Raw genomic sequence first — 24,660 nt, forward strand, 5'->3', positions numbered from 1 at the left:
AGTTGTTTTTCTATTGGGGGCAAAGTTGGCCAATAATGCAGTTGGCCATCAATTGTATTCCCACTGGACATCCCTCTCTGCTTCAAGTAAAATAAATGGCTGAACCTAATCTCATGATGTCTTGCTATTTGGTAGTCTTGATTTAGACTGTTAATATATTTTCTTTTTCTGATCATCCCTCCAGTTAATTAAACTGCAAGGGGACAAAATGCCTCCCTACAGTAGCTTTGGCTATTTGGCTAGCACCAATGTTACTGACTGAGGCTTTTTGGTGAAAAGTGAGCAGCTCTTCAGCTCCCTGTGAGTGTACTGCATTGATAAACGTTTGCACTCAAACTTTAAATCTAAACTTTTGAGTGAATTATCTAGAAGTCAATTAAAATAAAACAAAAAAAATACATGTTTTCTGAGTGAGTCATTTAAAGAGACAAATAAGGCGACCAGAAGAATTTTTGGATCTGAGATAGAGAGAGCAAAAGATAAAGTTTGATTTGACTCAACACTGAACTCATTAATGAATGTAATTACTGTTCCTTGGATCGTTTTGATATTGCCATTTCTTTTTACCTACCTACTACTTCGTACCCTCTGCTTTCTTCAGCTGTATTTCTTCCATATCCTACTTTTTATAACTTACTTTCCATATGACAGAAAACCATATCCTCATTGGATTTATTGAAAATCACTGACCTGCCTTACATACAAATCACCAGACCGACTCACCTCTAGCTGCTGAGCCTTGGGATTTTTAGGGTCACAGAGGGAAGTGTTAATCCTGTGGTTGTGTTTGACGCAGCGCTGAGTTGTGTTCTGGGGCATGGGGAACGTCTGGCGCACCAACGTCAGCCGACCAATTGACTTCATGACTAACTCCTGCAAGTCGTAGTCTGAGATCTCCTGGGAGGGTGGAAAGAGGAGAGGGATGGTGGTAGGGATAGGTGGAGGAATGATGAGGGTTCAGGAAAGGAGAGAGTGGGAAATGAATAACAGAGAGAGAGAGAAAATCAATATCAACAACAGTCATTTATTGTTGCAGAAGACCTACACCCAACATTTCTTAGAAGAAATTAGTTTGATACCACTCCATAAAAGTCCCTGTGAAAACTAAATGTTTCGATTCAAACTCAAAAGACATATTTTAAGTGGTTTAGGACTAGTTTTATATGCTCTACTACCATTATCACCACACTGTGCAGTGAAAAACCATTGCCTACATCATCTGCAATAATAGTTATTAGATATGGAAGGTACATGTCAGCAGATGGGAGCAGGGAGAGAGCAGATTAAAGAGTTTATATGTGTGACTGTCTGTGTGTGCTTGCTGTGTGCATACATGTGTGTTGCCACGTACTCTGCATGTCCTTGCAAAACCTTGGGGAGGAATCATTGCTAATTTTAGCCCTAGGACACAATCTCTCTCCCTCTCTCCATCCATGGATCTCCATCCATCCTCCGCAAGTGCAGAGGGTCATGTGGTGACGAGATGAGAACTGACGTTTATCGTCCCTGGTGGAGGTAACACTGCCACCAACCGAGACAGCCTTTGCTTTCTTTGTATATGTGCGCAGCGATTGTCTGTGTTTGTGTGGGCTCGAGTGTGTCTTGTGTGCGCATGGCAGTTGTATGTGTAAATCTGTGTGCATGTGTGCATATGTTTTTGTGAGATTGTTTTTAAGCCTTCTGATCACGCAAAACCCTTTTGATTCCGTTTCATTTGCACACGGCAGCCTGCTTTACAGGATGCATGGGACTCTGCCTACAGACCATGCGCACACATAAACAAGCCATCACACACACTTCTTCTTAGTGAGGGGTAATATTATAGGTTGCACTGGTTCATTGACTAATCTCAATGGATTTTATTTGAATGTAATTAACGTTCATTAAGACCTTTGAGTGCTCATGGGATGTGATCAATGGTGATTAGAGGTAGTATTATGCAGGCTTCACTGGTATCTATAGCTGTACTCATCTGCATTAATTAGGCTGATATATGGCCCTCCACTCTATATGCACAAATATGCATTTGCTTTTGAAATTAAATTGATTGCTATTTCAAATATTTTAAATAAGGTATGTCAGACTTGAGATTCAAAGATGCACACTGACAGTTCAAAGATTGTGCTTCTACAATCTTTTCCTCTGCTGTCAAATTTAATTTGATTTTCTTGAAATACAGTCAGTAAACTGAGAGCTCTGGATATACAGTTGATTTAAATGATTAAAACAAGATACAAACAGAATAAAGGGATATTTATGCCTTAAATAAGAATTAAAATAACCCAACAGGTTTAACCTTGTCTGGATGCCCTGTGGTCTGAAGTGTCTACTTTCGAAACAGTCCAAGTATGGAGTCTGTTTGCTGGCTTTTGGGGGTAAAACGTGGCAAAAATACTGAACAGTTGCTTACATAAAAACCCTGAAGGGAACTGGATTACAAAGCCAACAAAAAAAGATGCAGGACAGAGAGAAAATGCTGAAAACTGCTAAAAAGGCAGATCTGTGGGCCAAAAGAGAATTAAGATTCACAGCGGGCAGTCAAGGGCATGCAAAGAAACATCGGCAGGCAAGAATTATCCAGAGTACCCCACTCAAAGGATCAAACTCAAACAAATATAGATGCACCAATGCACAGGCATACCGAAACACACACACACAGAGACACGATGAAACGTAAAAGGAAAAGATACATTTGAGATTTTTCCTCTCGACAGGCGTTTGTCCATCTTTCTTCCCTTGTCACGTTGCGTTTGCCTCTTTGTCTCTGTCTCTCTGGGTACAAACTAAACAGACTTCACCCAGTGTGACTTTCAGTGGTGGCGTACTCCAAAAGCAGACTAAATGAATGTGACATGTACATACACACATAAACACACATGCTGACATGAAGAAGTACATTAAATCACACACGCTCTCACATACAACGTATCAGCACACACGGGGGTCCTGGGAGGGAGAAGGTACTGGTGCAGAGTTGACATTCACCTCTTTTTATCAAATTGCTCTCTTTTCATGTTTCACTTCTCCCATAACTTCCCTCAGGCCACTTACTGTCAACCTTTCATGGGTTTCGTCAATCAAAACTATTAAAATAAGACCAGAATAAATAACAAGTGAACTGTTAACATAAAGAGTTTGGTCTTTTTACTTAAACCAAACCATTTTATTTGACCTTCAAAACCAGCGTGAAATAATTGGTGCTTATTGCCTTATTAACAGCTTGAGAAAATCATTCACACTCACAAAGCGTCATATCCACCTAGTTTTCAATGACTATTCAATAATTCAGTACTAATCAGCATTTGAGCAAAGGTAGCTTAATCAGTACTCATCAATCCAAACCCCCCTTCAAACTAAACAATCAATTACAAAGTCATTCAGTCCTGAGGATGGTTGAGTGGCCCCCCCAGTTCTGTCCAACTACCTGAAACCAGAAGTGTTGGGTAAGTTGTAACCCCCAAAGTGCCCTGAAGCTCATATCTGGAATGAATCATGAGTTGTTTACTCCATAAACTTGAAGTTTTGGTCTGCAGGCATCCCCATCAACCTCAACCCGTCACCTCTCTCCTTCCCTCGTATTCCCCGAGAGCACCAAATCCTCATCTTTAGCGTTTTATTTGAAGAGTCAAAAGCAAAAACACATCCCTCATCCTCAATTCTTCTTGGCACTTCTTCCCTGACCCCTATACTTTGTCCTCCGCCCTTACTCCTCTCAACCCCTCCCTCTCCCCACTTCTTCCCAAGAGACCCCAAATCCCTCCTTTTCTCATCTTATCTGTAGATGAGGGAGAAAAAGCTGGTTTTATTTATTCTTCGACCCTTTCTGTTCATCCTACTCATCTGCTCACCCTAGCAGCTCCTCCCTGGTCTCCCTTTTTCTATGAGAACACCAAATCCCTCTGTTTCACTTGTATTCAAAGGTTCAAAGTTGTGAAAAACAAAACAAAACAAATCTGGAAAAGCACATTCATTTGCCCTCTCTTCCCTCTCCTCCACTATTGGAAAAAAAAAGAAAAAGTTAAATAAATCTCTGTCATGGCTGTTAAAAGAACTATGGAGCACCCCTAGGGTCCGCCGAGAAAATAAAGAGTAAATCTGTACTCTCGGTTTATAAATCTGCGGGAACGAAGGTCCACTGTTCTAAATCGGGCGGAAACAGTCTTTTAGCAAGGCAGCGAGTTTAACAGGAAGAAATGACAGAAACATGAAGAGGATGGTGGACTGAAATAAAAAAACAGATGCCTAATAATGTTAGTTAGCCCAGCTCTAACTAAAAATGAAAACTATAATCTCGCTAAAAGTATTTTACTGGCACAAAAACATGTTTCTGCCGGGTTGAGCACGGTTTAAAAATCCATGGGCTCGGATTTGTAAATCGAGAGTACAGATTTACATATGGCTCTTTTTTTTTCTCAGTTGACACCAGGAGGACTCCGTAACAAACTGAACTGCAAGGGCAAACGGAAAACAGTGTCACACTTGTCTTGAACAAGAAACAAAATATCCATCAGCTCCAGGAGAGCCACTTTGCAACAACAGTAGTCTTAGATGGCTGCAGTGATACTGGGCAACTTCCAGCTGTGCACACAGTGAGAACAACTGTTAACTCATTCTCCCTCTGCAGGCACTGCTGTTGTTGTAAATAAGAATGTTCTTTAACTTAGCTAAGATTACAATGACTGTCACTTTGTATCTTCAACATGTTCCAAGAACAAGGAATGACACTGACTACCATGCATTTCTGGAGTTTGTACAATGGGTTTCATTAACCAAAGGTTTATAGAATGTTTTTAAGAAGACCATAAAATCCTTCAATTCTATTCAAAGCACGAAAATCCCCAAAATTGTCAGTTACATGGCCTTCATAGGATATCATGCAGTGATATGTTAACAGCCAAAATGACAGAAAAGCTTAATCTCGTCTCATCTCATTACCACACACTTGCTCCTTCGAGAGACAAAAAGGCAGAAATGAATGGAGAAAAAGACAATAATGAAAACAGAGTGTGAACAGCAACTGGAAAGATCAAGAATGATGGCATGACAGAGAGTGAAAGACCATAGAGAGATTCAGAATGAGTAAGGTCAATAGTGGAGTTATCCTCCAAACTTAAGAGAAAGACAGAGAAAGCAAAGCCATGATTGCCCCTTATTATTTCTCCTCCTCCTCCTCCTCATCCTCTCATCCTGAGCAGAACGAAGGAGATGGGGAGAGGAAGGATGATCAATTATGAACTGTGAACTCCCCCTCAGTGGGGCTGTCTGACTGCTGGCTGTAGATAAAGCAGAGTTATGACAACCATACAGTACCCCCTCATCCATAATAAACCACAGGGAGGGAGAGCACTTTCACACATAGGAATATTCATTCTCCGAAGAACCAGTCCTAGAAGACATTATGTATGACAAAATATTGTAGCGCTCATCCATTTTAAACACTCTGCTAGAGGACTTCACATAGCCCGTGGAGGAAATATTGTGTCTACATCCGAACAGCCTGCGACTACATTTCAATTCTGATCTTGATAAGCAGAATTAGGACATTGTGTCATTAAAAAGATGGAATGCGTAGCTTTTCTTTAAATTATTTGAAGGCATGTTTGATTTTTAGTACAGTTTAGGGTGAAAAGAAAGATGAGAACGGGAGAGACACAGAAAGGAAAAGATGGCCTCCTCATGAATGCCTTAACCGGCTTAGCATAAAGACGCATTTGCAATCTAACTTGATTCTTGCACTTGTTTTTCTATAACTACAGAGACAGTTATGGAACACATTTTCTATGTCTGAATGAAATGATTATTATCTTCTCAAAATGATTGGGGAAAATCTAATCTTAAATGTTTCACAACATTTTGACTGGTTCAACTCTTGTTTATTCCGATCTCAAGCAGAGCAATTCATTCATTGGGAGCCCTTACTGTTTTTTTTGGGGTTTTTTAACACCCTGACAACAGATTTCAGAAAGTTCATGAAATGGTAGTTTTTGCAAAGTGGTAAAGAGTACACTGGTAAAGTGAGATAACTTCATCTTACGCCTCTCCTTTAAAGCTGGGGTAGGCAGTATTCTGGAAAAGGCAAAAAGAACGCCAGAATTTGAAAATACAGCTCTCCCCTCTCTGTTCTACGCCCCGCCCATCAGACGAGCACGGACACATCCACGTGCTTCATATGCTCACGCAACACAAGCTTGATCTTCTTCTTCTCTCAAAACTATTTTGGAAAAACATGACCTACAAGCAGTTGGGCTGCATATCAGTGACCAGTTATCTAATTTATTAATTTTAGTTGGCTTAATTAGCAGTTTGTTTGCATGTCCGCGTGTGCAGCTCATCCAGCTACCACACATACAGCCTTTTGCTCTGCTTAGCAACTTCGATGGCATTTGAAGCTAATACAAGCTGGGTAATGACATGTGGATGGAGATATCTGAATGCCACTGGAATGTCTACATTTTGAGAAAGTATGGAAAGTAGCATGTGTACAGACAGCAGAAGACAGCTCATGTACAGCACAATCCCAATCTAGTCTCCTCCCACCATCGTCTCTTTGCTCGACTTATTCTTGCTGTATTTTAAACGACAACTTGCGTGAGATCGAGATCATGCAAAAACCATGAGAGTTGTCAACACTTTATTGTAAAGGGGCTGAAGTACTGTACGTGTCAGAATGGTTGGACATTTGAGACTGTAAGTGTAAAGCGGTATACTTCTAATTGATGTGACTTAATAACACTAACAACACTTCTAACATTAACACTACCAGCTTCTACTGTTACCTGCGGGACTTTTGTTCCCTGAGTACAAGCGGTCAATGGCCTCCAACTCTCTTTTTAACTACAAGTGACAACCAAACTGTATCACGCGGGAGCCACATGTATGTAATGTAATGCTGAAATCTAAATATCTTTGTACATACATTCATAAGGAATCTAAAACAACTAAAACTGTATGTCACTTGACATTAGAAGGCCTCACATGACTTAGGAAAGACACACAGACAGAAGCAAGCAAGGCTTAATTTGGTGTGATTTACACCTGTAACCTGGCATTTTATATATTTTGCATGCTTATTTATCTAAAAAAACATTCTTCAGTGTTATTCTGCCATTGCTAGAACATTAACAACTGAGGGCGCACTGGCCTGCCAGACTGCATTTCACCATTGATTCCTCAAAGGCAGCAGGTACAAAACGTTACAGGCTACATGCTGCTAGACATACACGCTGGCTGCAGAATGACATGTTAAGCCTCCCGGAAAGCTAAAGCAAAGAGCAGGTTGCTGCCAGGAAGCCTGAAGAGTGTTAGACAATACCAGATGCTTGACAAGATGCAAAGCAATATGAACACAGTCTATTAGACAGCTAGATGTGAATTTAGTCTACCAGGCAGTCGAGTAATGATAGACTGCCCAATAGGCTGCTTGACATGGCCATCTGCCAAACAACATGTACAAAGACAGTCTTTAAAGAAAGCGTAAGACCACAGTAAGTGGTAAAGTCTCTAGCGTTACATTATGAAATGCACATTATGGTATGCCATCTATTTCAATTAGCAGAGGAGACACATTTAAGTGGCAAAACAGTCGTTCTATTAAGTCAGTAACTAATACAGAGTGGTTGTTGGCAAACAGATTTATCCACATTTTTACCGTTGATAAGTCTGCCATCTTAATTTAAGTGCGGTGGCGAGGCTCGTTCTTTTCCCTCACTCCCTAGAAGTATTAGCATTTGAGAAAATGCAAAAACAATACAGAGAGGTTGTCTGAGGTACTTGCGGGGGTTGTGACAATGTTACTGCAGCCTCTCATCCATCATCCATCAAATACGAAAAAATAAAAACCTTCATATTGCAAGACTGACACTCTAAAAGCGAACATCAGAAAATAATGATTGGCTGTCCCTGCAGCATTAATGGATGTCATGCATACTAACATTTGGTTCAAACAGAAATACTTTCTTTGCATAACTGAGCAAGTAATAGGACTGCTGAGCCCTGTAGCATATAGCAGCATTACAGGCTATGACTTTACAGAGAGTGAGAGAGAGGGAGGGAGAGAGAGACTACAGTGTACTAAAGCATCTGAGCATCTTTTCTTGTTTTGTACCAAATTAGGCTTTCCATTGTTCCTACAGTAAATGTTGTTTTTTCTCTTCATCCAATACACTCGCTTCTGTAAATGGTTGTGTTTGCTCACTTGCTCTTGTGCTTGTGTGTGTGAGTGTGTGGCAGCATGGACCCCCTGCTGGGCCCTGCCAGTTCACTGTAATGCCCAAGGCTACCAAGACACAGTGCATTAGCTTGCAGTGTACACACACGCAAACACACAAAAATGTTTGTCATGTTTCCATCACTTCAGAGGACATTCCATTGACTTACATTCATTTCCTGGAGCCTTACCCTAAGCCTAACCATAACCACCACTTGCCTAACCCTAACCCACAATGTGACTGCGTAAACAGATTTATGTCCCCACAACATGAGTAATACACAGACACAGACACACAGACACACACACACACACACACACAAATGTAGCTGATCCTGTAGCTTTTGTAAAAGGTACTACACATGAAGCAAGATCAAAGATGTATTCCTATTAGCCCACATTACAGTTTCTCTCGTGACCAATACTACAACAAGGACAAGAGAAAAATCACAGGATTAAAGCTGTACACTCCGAGGAACAGGAGAGTGACTTTGTGGACCGTCAGCGCTTGTCTGCTCTCGTTAATATAGAAACCCCTTAATATTTAAGTAGTGATACGGATTTTGAACTGGGGAATATATGCTCATCAAAAGTAATTCTTCCAAGGTTACCTTTGTCATCTCTAAAACCTTTGCTTGTATGCAGTGGCTGTGTCTTAAATAAGTGGTGAGTAAAAAGATATAAGTATTTACTGTGTTGTTTTTGCCGGTGGTGTACAGCAGCTCCTGCTGCACTAAAATAAACTAAATTGTCCTTGGTCATCAAGTTTTGTGTGTTATTGGACAAACTGATGTGAAACAAAAGGAGTAAAACATTCCTTAAGCTCTCCTGTCTCCTTCAAACATCCAAGACAATGAAGACATTACAAACATAAATATTCCCAGCATGATTGAAACAATAAGGCGAGTTGAAGGCACACCCAGTACGCGATCCATAAATCATTTCCATGGTACTCACCTCATTAATCAGGATCCAGTGACAATCGAAGGCCACCAGGTTGGTCTCCACCACCTGCAACACATCAAAACACACCATCACATTTAGAAATGAGAGAGATGATGTCATTGGTTTGGTAGAAATATGCAGGTTTTACATATATGACTGGTCAAAACAAGGGAAAGGAGTTAGGAGACAAGTAGTCAGTTTCTTTTTATGTTTTAGATAAAAATAAATTCCTTATTGTCACCTGTAAAGATACTTTCTGGCTCGGATAATGCGATTCATGGTATGTGAAGCGTGAATATTTTGGAAAAGAACATTATGGAAATGTGCAATGCTGAAACCCAGTGTGAAGCCTGGCATAAGTGATTTGAGAAAACTTGTATCAAAAGGTGCTCAAGGTATCATTCAAAAACCTTTTCAAACACATGCAAATATGGCAACGCTTGCTCGTGTGTGACAGAATACTCACAAACACACACTTAAATCTCAACATTAGAGCTTTTCTCACTAATTTACACAGATTAGACAAACTTCTGAGTGGACTCACTTCACTTTCTTTCTCTCTGCCCTTGTGTCTGTCTCTTAGTCATACTCACACACACACACACACACACACACACACACGCACAGCTCCAAATACAATGCCTCAAAATAGTATATTTTGGCAGAGGGAAAAAGAAAACCTTTCCCCATGAATTGTTAATGGTGCAACTTAAATATTTATACATGTCAACTCTTAACCAGTAACTACACAATTGTTAAACACTGCAGCAAGGACATGTTGAACTGGTGCTGCCTGGATGACAGTGAAAGCAACTGCACACACAAAGCACAAACGTGGAACTTCAGACACACCTACACTGCATTTGCACACACATTAGCTCACTTTCCACCTGCTTGTTCAAGTGGCCCTTTCCCCCCCTGTTATCTGTTATCAGTGTCTAACACCCCTTCTCAACCATTTTCTCTGACCAGCATGAGGGTGACATCTATCATGTTACTCTCATCTTCTCCTCACCCAACCCTTCTCCTTATGTCTCCTCTTTTTCCTACACACAACGTAAATACATAAGCTGAACTACAGACAGTAAGATTCTTCTCTCACACAGTTGTGAAGAGATCACTTTCATTTATCAGTGCATGTGCATTTAGTTAAGCTTTCTTTACCCAAATGGGCAAGAGGGCAAAGACTGGACACAAGTTAAATGAAGTAAGAACATCACTTTAGGATACATTTCTAAAGAATGAATGCCAGCGCCATTAAGAATGTACCAAAATTAGATATAACGATGCAAAAAATAGATGTTTTAGTGCAGCTCTTTCTCTGCTACCTCACACCAATAGTACTGTGTATCGTCTCTTTCTTGCCTCTTATGCTTTATCCGCCTCCCTCTTTAAAAAAACATTTCAAGGCATGTCACTCTATCTGTATCATTTACTTTTGAACAAGGATGTGGGCTCAGTCTTGTTACCTTGCTGTTGACTTTCTTCTGTCCGAAACACTTGTTTCTGCCTGTCACCTCTTTTGTCTCTCATTTTCTCCCTCCCAATCCCAACCCGACCCTTTAATTTTGTTCTTTTATCATTGCTCCTGCCTCGCCTCTCATCCCATCATCTCTGCTCCCCTTTAATTGCTCACTTTTCACTCTGTGACTGCACCCGCTCCTTTCTTCCCTTCCCTCTCTCTCCACCCCCCTCCCCCTTGCACTCCTGGTGGTGTAAAAATACAGTGCCACTCGTACATCATTAGCTATAATTGTCTAGGTGACTATAGCGCCGTGTGTCATAAAACACTTTTTAGCCGTAAACAAAAGGCAACAGCTGGAGAGGGTGACAGAGCGTGGCTAATAGTGGTTTAATCTCCCAGAGTCCCCATAAAACTTCATCATTATAACACCGACGGCTGCCGTAAAACACTCTGTCTACAGGAAACATTGTTGCGACACAGACAAGGAGTAAGGCAGGAAGGAGAACGATGGAGAGGGATCCAAAACAAGATTTCTGCCATATTTTTTTCTTTTCTGCCAGCACCTGTTTGTCTCTACTTCAGCTTACTCCCTCAGATTTTACTTTGCACAAGAACACAGCTGAAAACTAAACAATGGGAATCATTAGAATCCTGGAGGTTATTAATGTCTTTTGTCCAGTCTTGCTGTTTTTGTCTCTCTTTATCTGTTGGAGCATTGCAAAAACAGAAACAATGAGCAGTGAAGGAGGGAGAAAGGAAGGAGAGAGAAGAAAGGACCGGGGTTTGGCAAGCTGTTCTTCTGTTCTCCATTTCTCTGCCTGTTTGTCTTTCTATCTTACTGTCCTTCTCCCTGCTCCCTTCCCTCGGTGCTCATTAAGCTTTAAGACGATATTCACATGAGATTATGAGCAAAACTGACTTTTCAAATGTGAAAATGCAAAAATGTGTGTGTGTGCACTTTAATTGGTGAATGCAATTGGGAAAGTAAAATAATTCAAATAGGTATATGTTGATGTTGTTCGCTTGTATGCAAGTGTTGGTGGAAGCGAGTTTTCCACTTCTCCCATTATAACCTCCCTCTGGCAGCCGTCTGGACAGATGTTTCAAGCTAATTAGCGAAAGGGCAGACTCGTAACACTAGACGTGACTCCTCGGGGGTTGGAACTGTTCTATACACTCTCTCTCTCTCTCTCTCTCTCTAGCACACTCACTCACAAGCGCAAAACACAGCTACAACAAATACTGCTGCTAAAATCCCAAACTGCGTTGTTTGTGTGCATGTGCATTTGTCCACACACACAAGCTAACAAACGACCAAAGCCTTGTTAACATGGCAGGTGGGAGTCACTTGGGCATCGTTCCCTTCATGCTACCACAGAGATCCTTCTGACCTCTCTGACCAGCTCTGCAAAAACTTAATTTCTCGCTCTCTGAAGTCAGAGGATCAAACAAACAGCAGCTCTGCTGTTCAGGACAAATCCAATCGCTCAGTGTCAACAGAAGTTAGCCGTTTCTCGAAGTCTGAAAGCAGACAGAGAGAACTAAGACTGGTCTGCAACATCATACCATTGTACCATAGAGTGGCCATGATTCCGCCAAACACCATTTTGATCCTGTAATGACCTCCGTCCCTCTGTCACTCCTGAAAGAGTCCAACAAAGACAAAATCCTGGATTCTGGCAAATGGCTGCTGTTGACTGACATGCAGAGTCAAGGTTTGCTGCTCATATCAAAGCCTGACTTGACAAAGCAGGGTTGATTTAACAATACTGCACATGCACATTTCTTGAGCACACACATACGTAAATGGATATAAACACCCGCATCACTCTTTAGACAGTCAGTTCATACGAGCACAAGGGGACAACAATAATTTCAAACACAGAAAGACTGTTGTTTTTCCTACAGTATGCCTTATATACATTGTATATTATATAATATGCCCATGTATATGGCTGTGTGGGTTTGTGTGTGTGAGAGGATAAGAAATATTAATGCAAAAGCAGATATTGCCTCAGTACATTGTGGGGGAAGCTTGAAGAGCGAGAGTGGGCGTTGCTATTGAATAAAGTGCTCTAAATTGAAAATTAGTTGTGTAATTTAATTTCATGCACTATTTGTGATCAAATCAAGCAAATAGCCTGCAGCCCAGCCTCCAAACTAGGAATATCCAAGCTTCACACTTAAAAATGCAAGCACAAGCTGTGAAAGCACAGACGCCTATACAAAAGCAACACAAAGACAAACATCTACGAGCACAAGCATGCGGACAGACCCTTTTCTGCCACTGCATTCCCTCACAGTCCAGCCACTGTTGCATTACCTGTCCAGAGAAAGTTATCTTATCTGCTGTACTATGTGGTTATGCATCCATTGACACACTCAAAAAATGACCACGCTATCAACCAGGTCCATCCAAGCATGCTTTTTGATTAGTATAATTATTTTGTGTTTCTGTGTCTGCATATGTGTGTGGGTGGGATAAGGTGTCGGAGTCTTGGTCTTGAGGTGGGGGAGCATGATTACTGTTATCATCTCAAAGATCCTTCAAGATGGAAGACAAATACACAGAGAAACTAGAACATCACAGAGATGGGAAGAAAGAGGGTACGAGTGAGAGATAAATGGAGAGACAGACAGAGATGCTGATGGGAAAAGACGAAGAGACAAAAGAAGTAGTTTGTGTTTTGTGTACTGTAATTCCCAAATATTACAATCAGTAACCAATGTTGTGTCAAAGTCTTTATTGTATTTCCTTGGTTGTAACACTTTACAATACGGTTCACAAGTAGTGACTAAGGAATGAGTGAGGAACGAATCATGAATGACCTGATAATGAATGAATCGTAGTTCCTGAATAATTCAGAATCGAGGAATATAGTAAATAATATTGAGTTAGAGAACACATTGGGAGATACTATGTTAATTAATCATTAGGTAATGATTAGTCCATAAATATATGTGAATTGACATACTGACCACTTTCTTCATGAGTAGTTCCTAATTCACTACAAATCAGCCACTGAGCAGCACAAAACTAGCAACAACTCATAAGTTACTCATTACTTAATCATCAGTTACTCTTTGTGTGTAAAATAAATGGGTACATCATACTGGGTAGTTACTAAGTGTAGTTAAAGTGACTAGATTTGAGTTTTACTGAGGAATTCGTTATTAGTTGCTTAATAGCAAACCAGAGACAGCAGGATTCTCTGTTTTTTTTATCATTATATTCAGAGCACACACTATTAGATTTATCACATTTATTAAATCTAAATTAAACTAATTTTATAATCATACTGCGTTGCATTCATGTGAAGGCTTTCCAATCCATTTATTAGCAGAGATGGTAGTCTGTTCACAGACTGTTTCTGCCTGCTAGCTTGCCTGTGCTAGTGTCAGTCCTGCTCTGCCCCTTTCAAGGCTCTTGACAACGTCATGCAACTCAGTTTACATGTTCCTGCACTTAAACACTCTTCATTGCTTTTCATCAATTAGTGAGCTATGTAACCTCTTTGCACCTTCCTCTTTCATTCCCTTGCTCTCTCTTACCGAATCACAGACTCTTTTCACCATGTCTAACTTGCATGTCTCAGAAATCTGTTACAAACTGCATTAAAACATTACCACTCCTAAAATAAGGAGAGTAGTTTACCCTCTCACCCTCTCACTTCATTTTCAGTCAATTTGTTCATTCTCCCATTAATTCCCCACCTCTTTCATTCGTCCTGTTTATGAATTGAGCATTTTGTGCATGCTAACTGCGGCATTTTCTCCCTGATAAATCATAACTGCTGCATGTCACCACTGCCATTTAGGCTTAATGTCACTTGCCTCACTCACGCTACTCCCACAGTGTGCCTTATGCATGTTTGATTGTGTGTATCTTGATGTCAAGTATGTGTGTGCATGTGTGTGGATATTCGTGTGTTAAAAAGAGACGATGTCGAGCCGATGGCGGTGCATTACAACACTGCTTTGCTCTAAGGATTTACATACTTGACAGAGGGGCACTGTGTTCTGAGTGATGGCGTGCAAACAGGCAAATACAAACATACACTTGCACACACACAAACAGGCACTCCACTGGCATGCACTCTGTTAGCACACAAATTGCTAAGACTGCTAATTTCAAGCTGTGTGTTTGTCTTCCGCTGCCATGTTGCATGAATAAACAAATACAAAAGTGTACATACACTCACATGAATCATCATGAAAATGGATAATGGATGATACTGTGAATTGTCCTTTTAGATAGTGTTGTTGGGAAAATAACGTTGTGTAGTATGATTTGTTACTACATGTTTTGTGTGCATGAGGTGCAGACACACAAGTCCAAGTGAAACTTTACACAAGAGAGGACATGCTGCCCATAGACTATTAGCTAACACACAGCAGATACACAGCCAGGAATAAACAGTAAATATTGTTTCATTTTGGAGACATCTGTGTGTCTTGTCTACAATTTGTATTCATATTGCTTCAGAATACTTTTGGTTGTAAAAGTGGCACAAGACCTCTTGTCTTGAAAAAAATATATATAAAAATAATGGTTCAGGGACCTCAAGTAAGCCATACATCTAAAAGGTATGCACTCATGGTAGTAGAGTAATGGCATAAATTTTGATGAAAGTGTTCAGCAATTGAGTTGGACAAATGGCATATGATTAATAAATCGATTAAAAAAATGTGCTGAGGTTTTAGTACAATAGAAAATATTAAGTAGATAAAAGGTCTCCTGTAGGGCTTTTCAAAACATGCATGCCACAAATTTGGTAGTGGCATATTACATTTCTGCCATCTATACAGGCAGGGTTGGTTTTACTAAACTAGTAAAAACGTACTTGTAGTAGCCATAATCCCAAATTGAATATATTGTTTTAGTATATTGTAGCTTGTTAATATGTACCCTGAATTTACAAACAAAACATGAATGAAAAACAGAACAAGACTTTGTAGATGTGTTTGAGGTAGGCTATGTAGTGGTGAGAAACGCTGCATGTAAACAAAACTGTTTGTCTATAGTGAAAGCATCCCATTTAAAATCGAAGAGAGATGAAAAACAGCTATTTGTATATATAGAATTACAGTGTAAAAAGTAATATTTCTTCAGGAAACAGCGGCAATGTACTAAAGTCCTGGTTTTGGATGCACTGGACCATGCGATGACATGAGTCAGAGGGGTGTCAAAGGCCTGTGCGATTCCTCCCAACAACTAATGACTCTAAATCACAACCATTACTGTCTGTTTAATTAGTCTGATCCAGCCGTGGTCACACACCAATGATCTAAAAAGTCTATAAAGGTTGTGCTTGTATGCTAGTGAGGCAGAGAGGGGTGGGGGTGGGGGGGGGCAAGAGAGATATTGAAGAATGCAGATTATGTGTGTGCGTGAGAGAGTTTTTTAGTGATTGCTCAAGAACATTGTCTCTTTGCAAACCCTATTTGACGAGGTCTCTTACTCCATCTCTCTCTCTCATGCACACACACACCAACACCAACAGAGAGCTGTCACACTCAACAAAAGCCACCAAAGCTCATCTTGACAAGGTCTCGCCCTCCACCACACACACCATCGGCATTATTGATCAATCACTCACTTTCTGATGAAAACAAGAGGGGGAAAAGAGCAGCAGAGTCATTCACTTTTTTTTGTCCTTTCAGCATACATTTCTCTGCAGCTCTAAGTTTCTCTCTCTCTCTATATTCCTCTCTGTCTCCTCTCTTTCTCCTTCTGTCTGACATATAATATAACACTACGGCAGCAAAAGTCTTTGATACTATGTGTTATGATGGCAAAGGGCAAAAGGGCCAACATGCAAGACATCTATCATCCTCCAACTGTGGGTGTGTGTTGTTTTCTGTGTGTCTATGAGTGTAGGCAGAAGCACACAAGACTTGTATGTGTGTGGACGTCGGCCTTTTGGTTTATTGATCAGACCACAGACCCGAGCACAGCCAAATCCACAGGGAGAATGTCTGACACACACACAGGCATGTTCATACAATTGCACACATACACTAAAACCAGCCCCAGCAAATATGACGATATGCAACCTGACATTTAGATATGACCAGATCAATGGCTGGAACAAATAGAATAAACTGTCCTGATAGATTTAAAGTAAACAGTGTGTGTGTGTGTGTGTGTGTGTGTGTGGGGAGGGGTATGTTCTTCAATTGATTTAGTAACTGCTTTTTCCAGTAGTAACTGACTGGGTCACATAAATAAATGTTCAATGAGCTTCAACCTTGAGCCATTACTGGTCAGCCATTCCTTGAGTGAATTCAAACAACTCACTGCTGGGTAACTTTCTGTCTACAATACAATCTTTTGATGGCAGGCCTGATAAGTACAGCTTAAAAAAACAGAATAAATACCATGTTTGAAAATACTTAACCATAACATCGCATTCAATGAATTTATAAGCCACTACCATCTCAAACTAAATACAACTCTTCCTTGTAAAGACTATTTGATAAATATGCTGCACTCCTACTACACACTCCTACTAGTAAACTATTTCATGAGAGTCTGTACACTTAAGATATTAAACACATCCAAGCACGGGCCAGTAATTCCAAGTAATGCTGTTTACTTATCTTGATACGATATCAATATAACTTTAAAAGTAGAATATGAGCCAAAAGAACAGACAATCATCTTTACATTACGGGCTTTTACTGGCCTCTGTAAAACATCTTTACGACAGCTGCTGCAACAAAAAAAACAAAAACAGCATTAGCTCAGTGGCCCGACTGATGATAGGTCATGTCAGAGCAGAGAAAAAACAGGACAGACGAGAGCAGAACACAGGTGAATTCAAAGATGAACCTGTGCCCTAAAATGACAGAACTCATACCAACTGAAAGTGCCTATGGCAAGGTCAGATGAGAGGACTGAAAGGTTGGCTGTGTGCGTGTTTGTGTGTGAGAACGAGACAGATGGAGATGGATGGCTAGACAGACAGACAGGGAGAGAGAAAGCTTGTATATGTTTGTGTGTGCATGCTTGTGTGTCTGTCATAGAGAGGTAGAATAGACGTGTGTGTGTGTGTGTGTGGGTGTGTGTGTGTGTGTGTGTGTGTGTGAGTGTGTGTGTGTGTGTGCTGACCAAGCTGCCAAAGCGTCCAGCTCTCCAGGTTGACTAATCTTTGACCCAATATGAAATGATTCTTCTACCTCTTTTCATGTGTCTGCACTCAGTCCTGCTGTCCATCTGTCACTCCCTCTCCACCTCTCCCTGACTGCACTTTATGAAAAGTACACCACAGGTCAACTGTTCATGACACCAGATGTAGGTTTATCTTCACAAGTGTCAATCATAAACAAAACCCAACAAATACTGTATATGAACACAGGAAACTCAGCAGTACACACTTTTGTCTGCTAATTTACAAAATACGTAGCGCAGAAATACACACACAAAACAACAAAGTCTCAAAGCTCACCTCCCCTACTGTTACAACTACAAAACCAATAACAACAAGGTATAAATGATGAGTCTTTTAATCAGCAGCAAGACTGCTATTTGTTAGTGTGAAAGTCGTGTTTAAAAATATCAATAGAAGAGCAGAGCAATATCTTAGCAGTATTGAAAATGTAAAAAAAAAAAGAAAACAAGCAATTGCAGTGTGCTTTGCTTGTTTTCCTTTTTCAAGATTTTCAACAGATAGATCCTGTTTTCTCAACATGTATAATAACAAATTGCTTTATCAGTCAATATTAACTTTCCCAGTGTTCATGATAACATGTTTATTTCTTACACTGCTACTCCCATTTTCGTGGTAGTGAAAAAGTCAACTTAGCCAGGTGAAAGGATAGCTTTTATTAACTCATTTTAGCTGCTTTGTTACAGTGCAGTTCATTATTTCAATCCTTGCTAATGTGGATTTGTAAGTTATCATTTCACATAAATTATGCCTTTGGGGTTTGCTGAAAATTCAGCCCGGGAACAGCAAGGTTGAATTAGGAAGAAGTGTTGGCATAACAACCGTACTTACCACTGGGGTGGGTGTGTGTGTGTGAGAGAGAGAGATAGAGAGAGAGAGAGAGAGAGAGAGAGAGGTCATATTAGTGTTACAGGATGAAGGGTTGGTGTTTGAGTGAGTGAGCAATGAAGGGAATAACCAGCTGTATGTGGTGGAGAGTAGCAGCTGTTACGGTCCTCAATTACACATCTGATCTGGGCTCCAGGGGTTGAAGCATATGCTAAAGTTGTCAGCCAGAGGAGCTGACCCCACTGTGCACTTGTGTTTTACAGGTAACTCTGGGGGCTGACTGTAGCTTGACATAATATAGGCAATTTTAAATCATTTAAAAAAAAATTTCAGCTTTAAATGATAAAAAGGCTTCAAATTATAATGTTATAAAACCATTTGACTGGCTTTAGAAATACTGTAGGGGAATGCTCTCAGCTGTGAAATTGAGTTACTAATTACATATTTAGATCATTCATTAAAAAAAAAAGTTCTATTGTTAAGATAGTTTTGATATTTCTCAGATAAATGTCATGTGTATTTCTTGCTTTGATCAGAGTTAATAGCCTATTCAGCATCACTTGTGCTTTACTGAGATATTAAGTTGCCATTTCGCATACTGTGAAACATTTAGGAAAGTGGGGATGTACTGCATCATAATGGAGTAAAGTTAAAGATCAAAGTGGACACATCTGAGTTATAAAAATAACTGAATGGACACCAAAACAGAACATATTAATGACTCTTGTTCTCTTGATTGGAAGTGGACATACACATTTTGTTTCTCTTAACTCACTAATTTGCTCTTGTGCCTATATATTTCAACAATCTTGGAGCTGAAGATTGGACCCAAAATTCTCATTATCCTCATTGATTAAAAAGGCTCCAATCAGCTTTCTTTAACTAGGATGGTCATCCTATCTCCTCCATTTAGGAGGGCTGCAGTGCTGTAGTTCCTAGAAGCTGGCCAATCATATGATACATATTGTACAAAAGTAAAACATTTGAAACTATAAATTGGAAACTATTTTTTTACCTGTGCATGAGTACCTTGTCATACACCTAATGATGCTAAGTTGAATCTACAGCATACCAACTGAGACAAAATAAAAGATGTCATCAGTAATTTCAATTACACTCACTCACAAAGGAGAACTTGTACTCCTTGCTGAGAGCGTGTGGGATGCTTCATAAATAAGTTATTAGACACAACTCTGACACAGAATGTCTTCCCCAAGTCGAAGCCACGGGGCACTGTGTCCTAAAATCAAAGAGAGGATCAAACTGACCCCAAAGACAGACTATATCTTCTGCACTCAATTATCAAATAATTTCATTCCTCTATTTCCTGCTGGGCCATGTGGGAGGGAGACTATTTGACCCTGAGCCTGACCCTATAAGAGAGATGACAGAGAAGGATATAACATGACTGCAAGTGGGCAAACATGTGTATTGTATTATTTGTAAGTGTATTATTTGTATGTTTATTCAGAGAGAGAGAGAAAGAGAGACAGATACATCCTCAAGTGTATATAGAAAAGAGAAATCCAGAGTGTTGTCAACGCACCATCAAACAGTCTGAGGAGAACACAACAGTAAATGATGGAACAGGAGAAAACATTCAACATATGTGGGAGCGGCTTTTCACTTGAAACTGTAGCCCTCCTCATGGACCAAACAGTAACTTTGAAAAAGCTGAAACAGTGTGGCGAAATGCAACTGCTATGCAAGTCAGGTCAACGCTCCGTCCAGGCTGTCTCAGATATCAAACGTGACAGACGGACTAATCAATAAAGAGCTAAATGAATGAGTAACTTTTACTGAAAGCAAAAAAAAAAATCAATGCACATACACACCACTCTAACAACTACATTCATGCCTTTGATCCCTCACTTGCATCCACACGCACACACGCGTGTTTGGAAATTGAACTCATACTGTGTGTGTGTGTGTGTGTGTGTGTGTGTGTGTGTGTTTTTCTTGACACAGTGTAGCCGAGAGTGGTCAATTTTGATCATGATACAGACTTCAGTTCCAGCTGCAGTCAGCAAAGGGATTATACAGCATGATGCTAGAACTGGACCATCAAAAATACCACAGAGAAAAATGAAATCAAACATGAGGACTGTTAGGGGAAAGATTGCTTTCATGGTGACAAAGAATTCAAAACGGACAAAGCAAAGCATGGTCGAAGTCACACACTTTGTCCGCCCCTCCATCTTCTCCAACCTCCGCCCTAGAAACTTTTGGTGGTATAACAATGTTATACTACGACAGTGATTCACACAAACACAGGAGTGCTTCACAACATACAGCACCATACAGCGTAAAGGCTCTTTGAACTTCAAGAATGGTGCTCTTGCAATTCTCTGCTTCCAAGTGAATGCATTTTAAGTAAATTACAGTGGTTACAGACTTCTGTCAAGGATCTATGAACTTACATGATATGATGCATGAGTCATGACCAAATATTTGATCATACACAACTACGAAAAACCTGTCTATTCAAAATATAAGAAATTATAATCAACACCAGAGCTCAAAATGATTCCCTTGCATTTTTGCTGTTCTGTATCCGCTGGGGATTTGTAAGGAAAATATTTGAGTTCTCTGCAAGAACTAAAAAAACAAAACAAAACAAAGAAACACACAGAATGCATTTCATAAGAGTGTAGATGTCAGATGTTCCTCTTAAAAGCTACTATGTTGTTTGTGGCCATTCAGCCTTACACAGTAAGAGGCTTTAGGAAAAGAAAGCCTTCTGCTTTATTGTCAGCTGCTAGCAAGGTACTGTACTTACAGCAACTCTGTGGCTTCTATTGAAACATTTCACGCTTTTATCTGTTTCTGTGTCTTTTCCCAGAGTCTCCCATCCATGATCATCCCCCAATTTGTCCTTTCCCACTGCACTACTCTCTGCCCTTTTTTATTTCTGATTCATCTATCTGTCTCTTGCACTCTCCGATCTCCCTCTCCTTAAACCAAGACCATTCCAATTTCACATCTACTACATCTTCAATAGCATAAATCCCATTAGGAACTGAGTACAGAAATTACCAGGGGATGCAACAGCCCAAAACATGTTCTATAATCGAAGCCGTGGAAGTGTAGGGAGGAAAGGAAGGCTGGAGGGAAGGCATTTCATTTGTTCATCCCATTTATTCTATTGTTTCTCTCTAAACACCACACTGTCACCTCTGTTACCCATCTCATGAAAAATGTAAAAGGTTGTTGTGTTTTTAGGTGCTTGCCATCATTTCATATAATGATCTGTAGCCTGTATGTGCAACCCACACATGTGGAATTAGAACAGTTTTGCAAGAGTATGTGTGTGTGTGTGTGTGTGTGTGTGTGTGCATGAGGGTGAAGGGAGATAAAATGATAAAGGCAAGATAAACTGATAGAGATGGAAACATGATGGTGGAAGAGTATGGAGCTAAAGGATGCTTGTAGGGCATGAGTCCATGAAGAGTGTGTAGGTGAGGTAAAGTGTGAGTGAGTGTGTGTTGTGAGTATGTGGCAGAGAAACAGAGGATGGGAGAGAGAAAGAGATGATAAGCACATTGGGAAACTGAAAAAAGAAATGTGTGATGACAAGTTCACACACACACACACACACACACACACACACACACAAATCCGTATCATCTCTAAAGTACTTACTGGCATGCCCATTAGTGGCTGTACTAGCGGCAGTCAATAGCACTAACCTTTGGTGCTCCTTACACACACACACACACACACACACACACACACAGCAAACCTTTTGGTCCTTTAGCAGTAATGCTCTATAATCATTGTGCTTCCAGCTCCATGTGCACAGATAAAACCTTAATGTCATCGCACATCTCACACACACACACAGACACATACACACACACACCCTGTTTGTTGAGATAAGAACATAATGCCATCTCTGTCTGGTGATAAAGTTCAAGGAGAGAACTAGAGCCAAGCCCTTGAAATGCCCCTTTAACTGCACTGTAAAGTGGAAAGCAGGCATCTAGGTATGTGTGTGTTTCTGTTTTTTCATATGCAGTACATGGATGATGACACAATCTCAAAGGTACATTCACCCTCAGTGGACCCTACAGTAAAAGGAATACTGTAAATATCAACTTGAGCCCTGCTTTATTAGATTTGTTTGGTCATGGATCAGGTCAGAATATACAATGTCGTCTGATCCCTACTTCATCAAGAATAACTCCAAGACGATTTCTGACATTTTGTTTGATTGGCAATATTTAAAAAAAAAAAATTTAGAATGACTACTTTCTGTGGAAACTTGTGTGTGTGCTTTTTGGGAACAACACATGTCAGAGCTATTGACTGGTGTGTGTATATGTGTGTGTTTGATTACACAATCTAAAAGCCACTTTACAGAAAATTGAATCCCTTAAACATCAACACTGTACCTTGGAAGACAGATTAGCTTCTTTGGGTGTCAGTTTATCTTTCATTGATTCTTCTTTGTTCTGTACTAAAGACTATCCTTCAGCTTCCTCCCAATGACCATTTCCCTTCACCTTTTCTATTCATTTGCTCTTCACATGTTCATGTTCCTTCACACTCCACATCATCCATTTATGTCTCTTTATCTGTCCCTCCTTTCAGCCTTGCCCTTCTAAATCACTTTTCCACTGACCTCTACCAAGTCATAATGCCATACATGTGAGTATTTACTGAGATTAATGCAAAAGCCCTGAGCAATCTGTACTGTAGCTGATAGGAAGTCCATTCATTTTTGAAGTTTTGTAAAATAAATCAAGTCACCACATTTATCAATATAAGTGTATTTGAAGACACCTTAATCTTTCTGTCATTCTAGCTCCCTAAACTTCTTTCACCCATCTTTTTTTCCACATCACTTCACTTTTTAAAATTCTGTCCACCTTCTCCCTGTCTGTCATTCCATCATGAACTCTCCCATCCATTTTACACCCTCTCCCATAATTATAAGTGTCAAGATTTGCTCCTCATGCTCCATTGACAAAACAAAGACGTCACAGGAAGACGTGCATGCTGTGTGCATAACACTAAGGGGTAGAAAATCTCAATAAGTCAAGGAATTCAATCAAACTTCCCACAAATCATCATGTTAATCACTGTCATCTTCTACCCTTCAATTTACTCTGACAAAGCCCAGCCAACCCACTGCCCCCTATAGCTGAGTGGTTAATGTGAGAAAAGTTCAGAAAAAGTTGACTCCAGTCTGAGAGAATGGCAAAAAGAAATGTTGGCCTTCATGTGTCAGTAAGCAAAAGCAAAAGAGAAAAAATAGAGAAAGCCACAAAGGATGAGAGCATATCGAAGATTGAATTCGACCATACTGAACCGCACTGTCATATATTTCAGTGTTGGAATTTGTCCAATTTCCCTTCATTTTAAAAGACATTGACATTTAGTCAAGTACTCCAGAAATACAGGAATTCTCTATGTAAGAGTACTCAGCAAAATTAACAATTATCAGTCAGCCAGATTATAAATCTACACCAAAGTTATTAAATCAAGCAGATATAATAGCGCAGACGGATACAAGGCACTCAAATAAACAAAAAAATACGAGAAACAGTCAGGCTCACCCTTACGTACAAAATGTTAAGATAACCAGATTAGATAATGCTGTTAGATCAATTTGTCTTTTATATCCCAGACTGCACGCTTAAAACACATCTATTCTTAATATAATATAATATGTGTCCCGCATAAAATATTTTACTTTAATTGACAGCCCACATTGTCTCTCATAAGCATATATTTCATGGCCCTTGGGACCAAAATGAATCAGAGGTAATTCATTATAAATTGTGGAAAATTCATGCACAGGGTGTTGATAAGAAAATACATATTCATCAATGGCAGTGGAGCAGGGCAGAATCACAACATCTGATTTAAGGCTCCATTAGCAGTAGAAGCCTGCTAATCCAGACCCCTCAGGGATGATTGTAGAGAATGAATTAAAATGTATTTTAAAAGGTGATCAGATCAGTACAAAAATTGCCCATGACCAAGAAAATTGCTCTGCACAAGACAGATTTCACACATAAGACAGCATATTTTAGACT

The 24,660-nt window shown here is 40.0% G+C and overlaps 1 protein-coding gene across 1 annotated transcript in view; it reads right to left on the reverse strand.

Moving 5' to 3' along the window:
• grid2 (glutamate receptor, ionotropic, delta 2) overlaps positions 1-24,660 on the reverse strand; it is a 441,727-nt gene that overhangs the window by 148,213 nt on the left and 268,854 nt on the right. The window contains exons 5-6 of the mRNA XM_070904482.1: positions 9,164-9,217; positions 724-897 (exon numbers count right to left, since the gene is read on the reverse strand). Coding sequence (XP_070760583.1) covers positions 724-897; positions 9,164-9,217 — 228 coding nt within the window. The remainder of the gene's footprint in view (positions 1-723; positions 898-9,163; positions 9,218-24,660) is intronic.

The sequence above is a fragment of the Enoplosus armatus genome, chromosome 4 (genome assembly GCF_043641665.1).
Source record: "Enoplosus armatus isolate fEnoArm2 chromosome 4, fEnoArm2.hap1, whole genome shotgun sequence".
In the NCBI taxonomy this organism is placed as follows: domain Eukaryota; kingdom Metazoa; phylum Chordata; class Actinopteri; order Centrarchiformes; family Enoplosidae; genus Enoplosus; species Enoplosus armatus.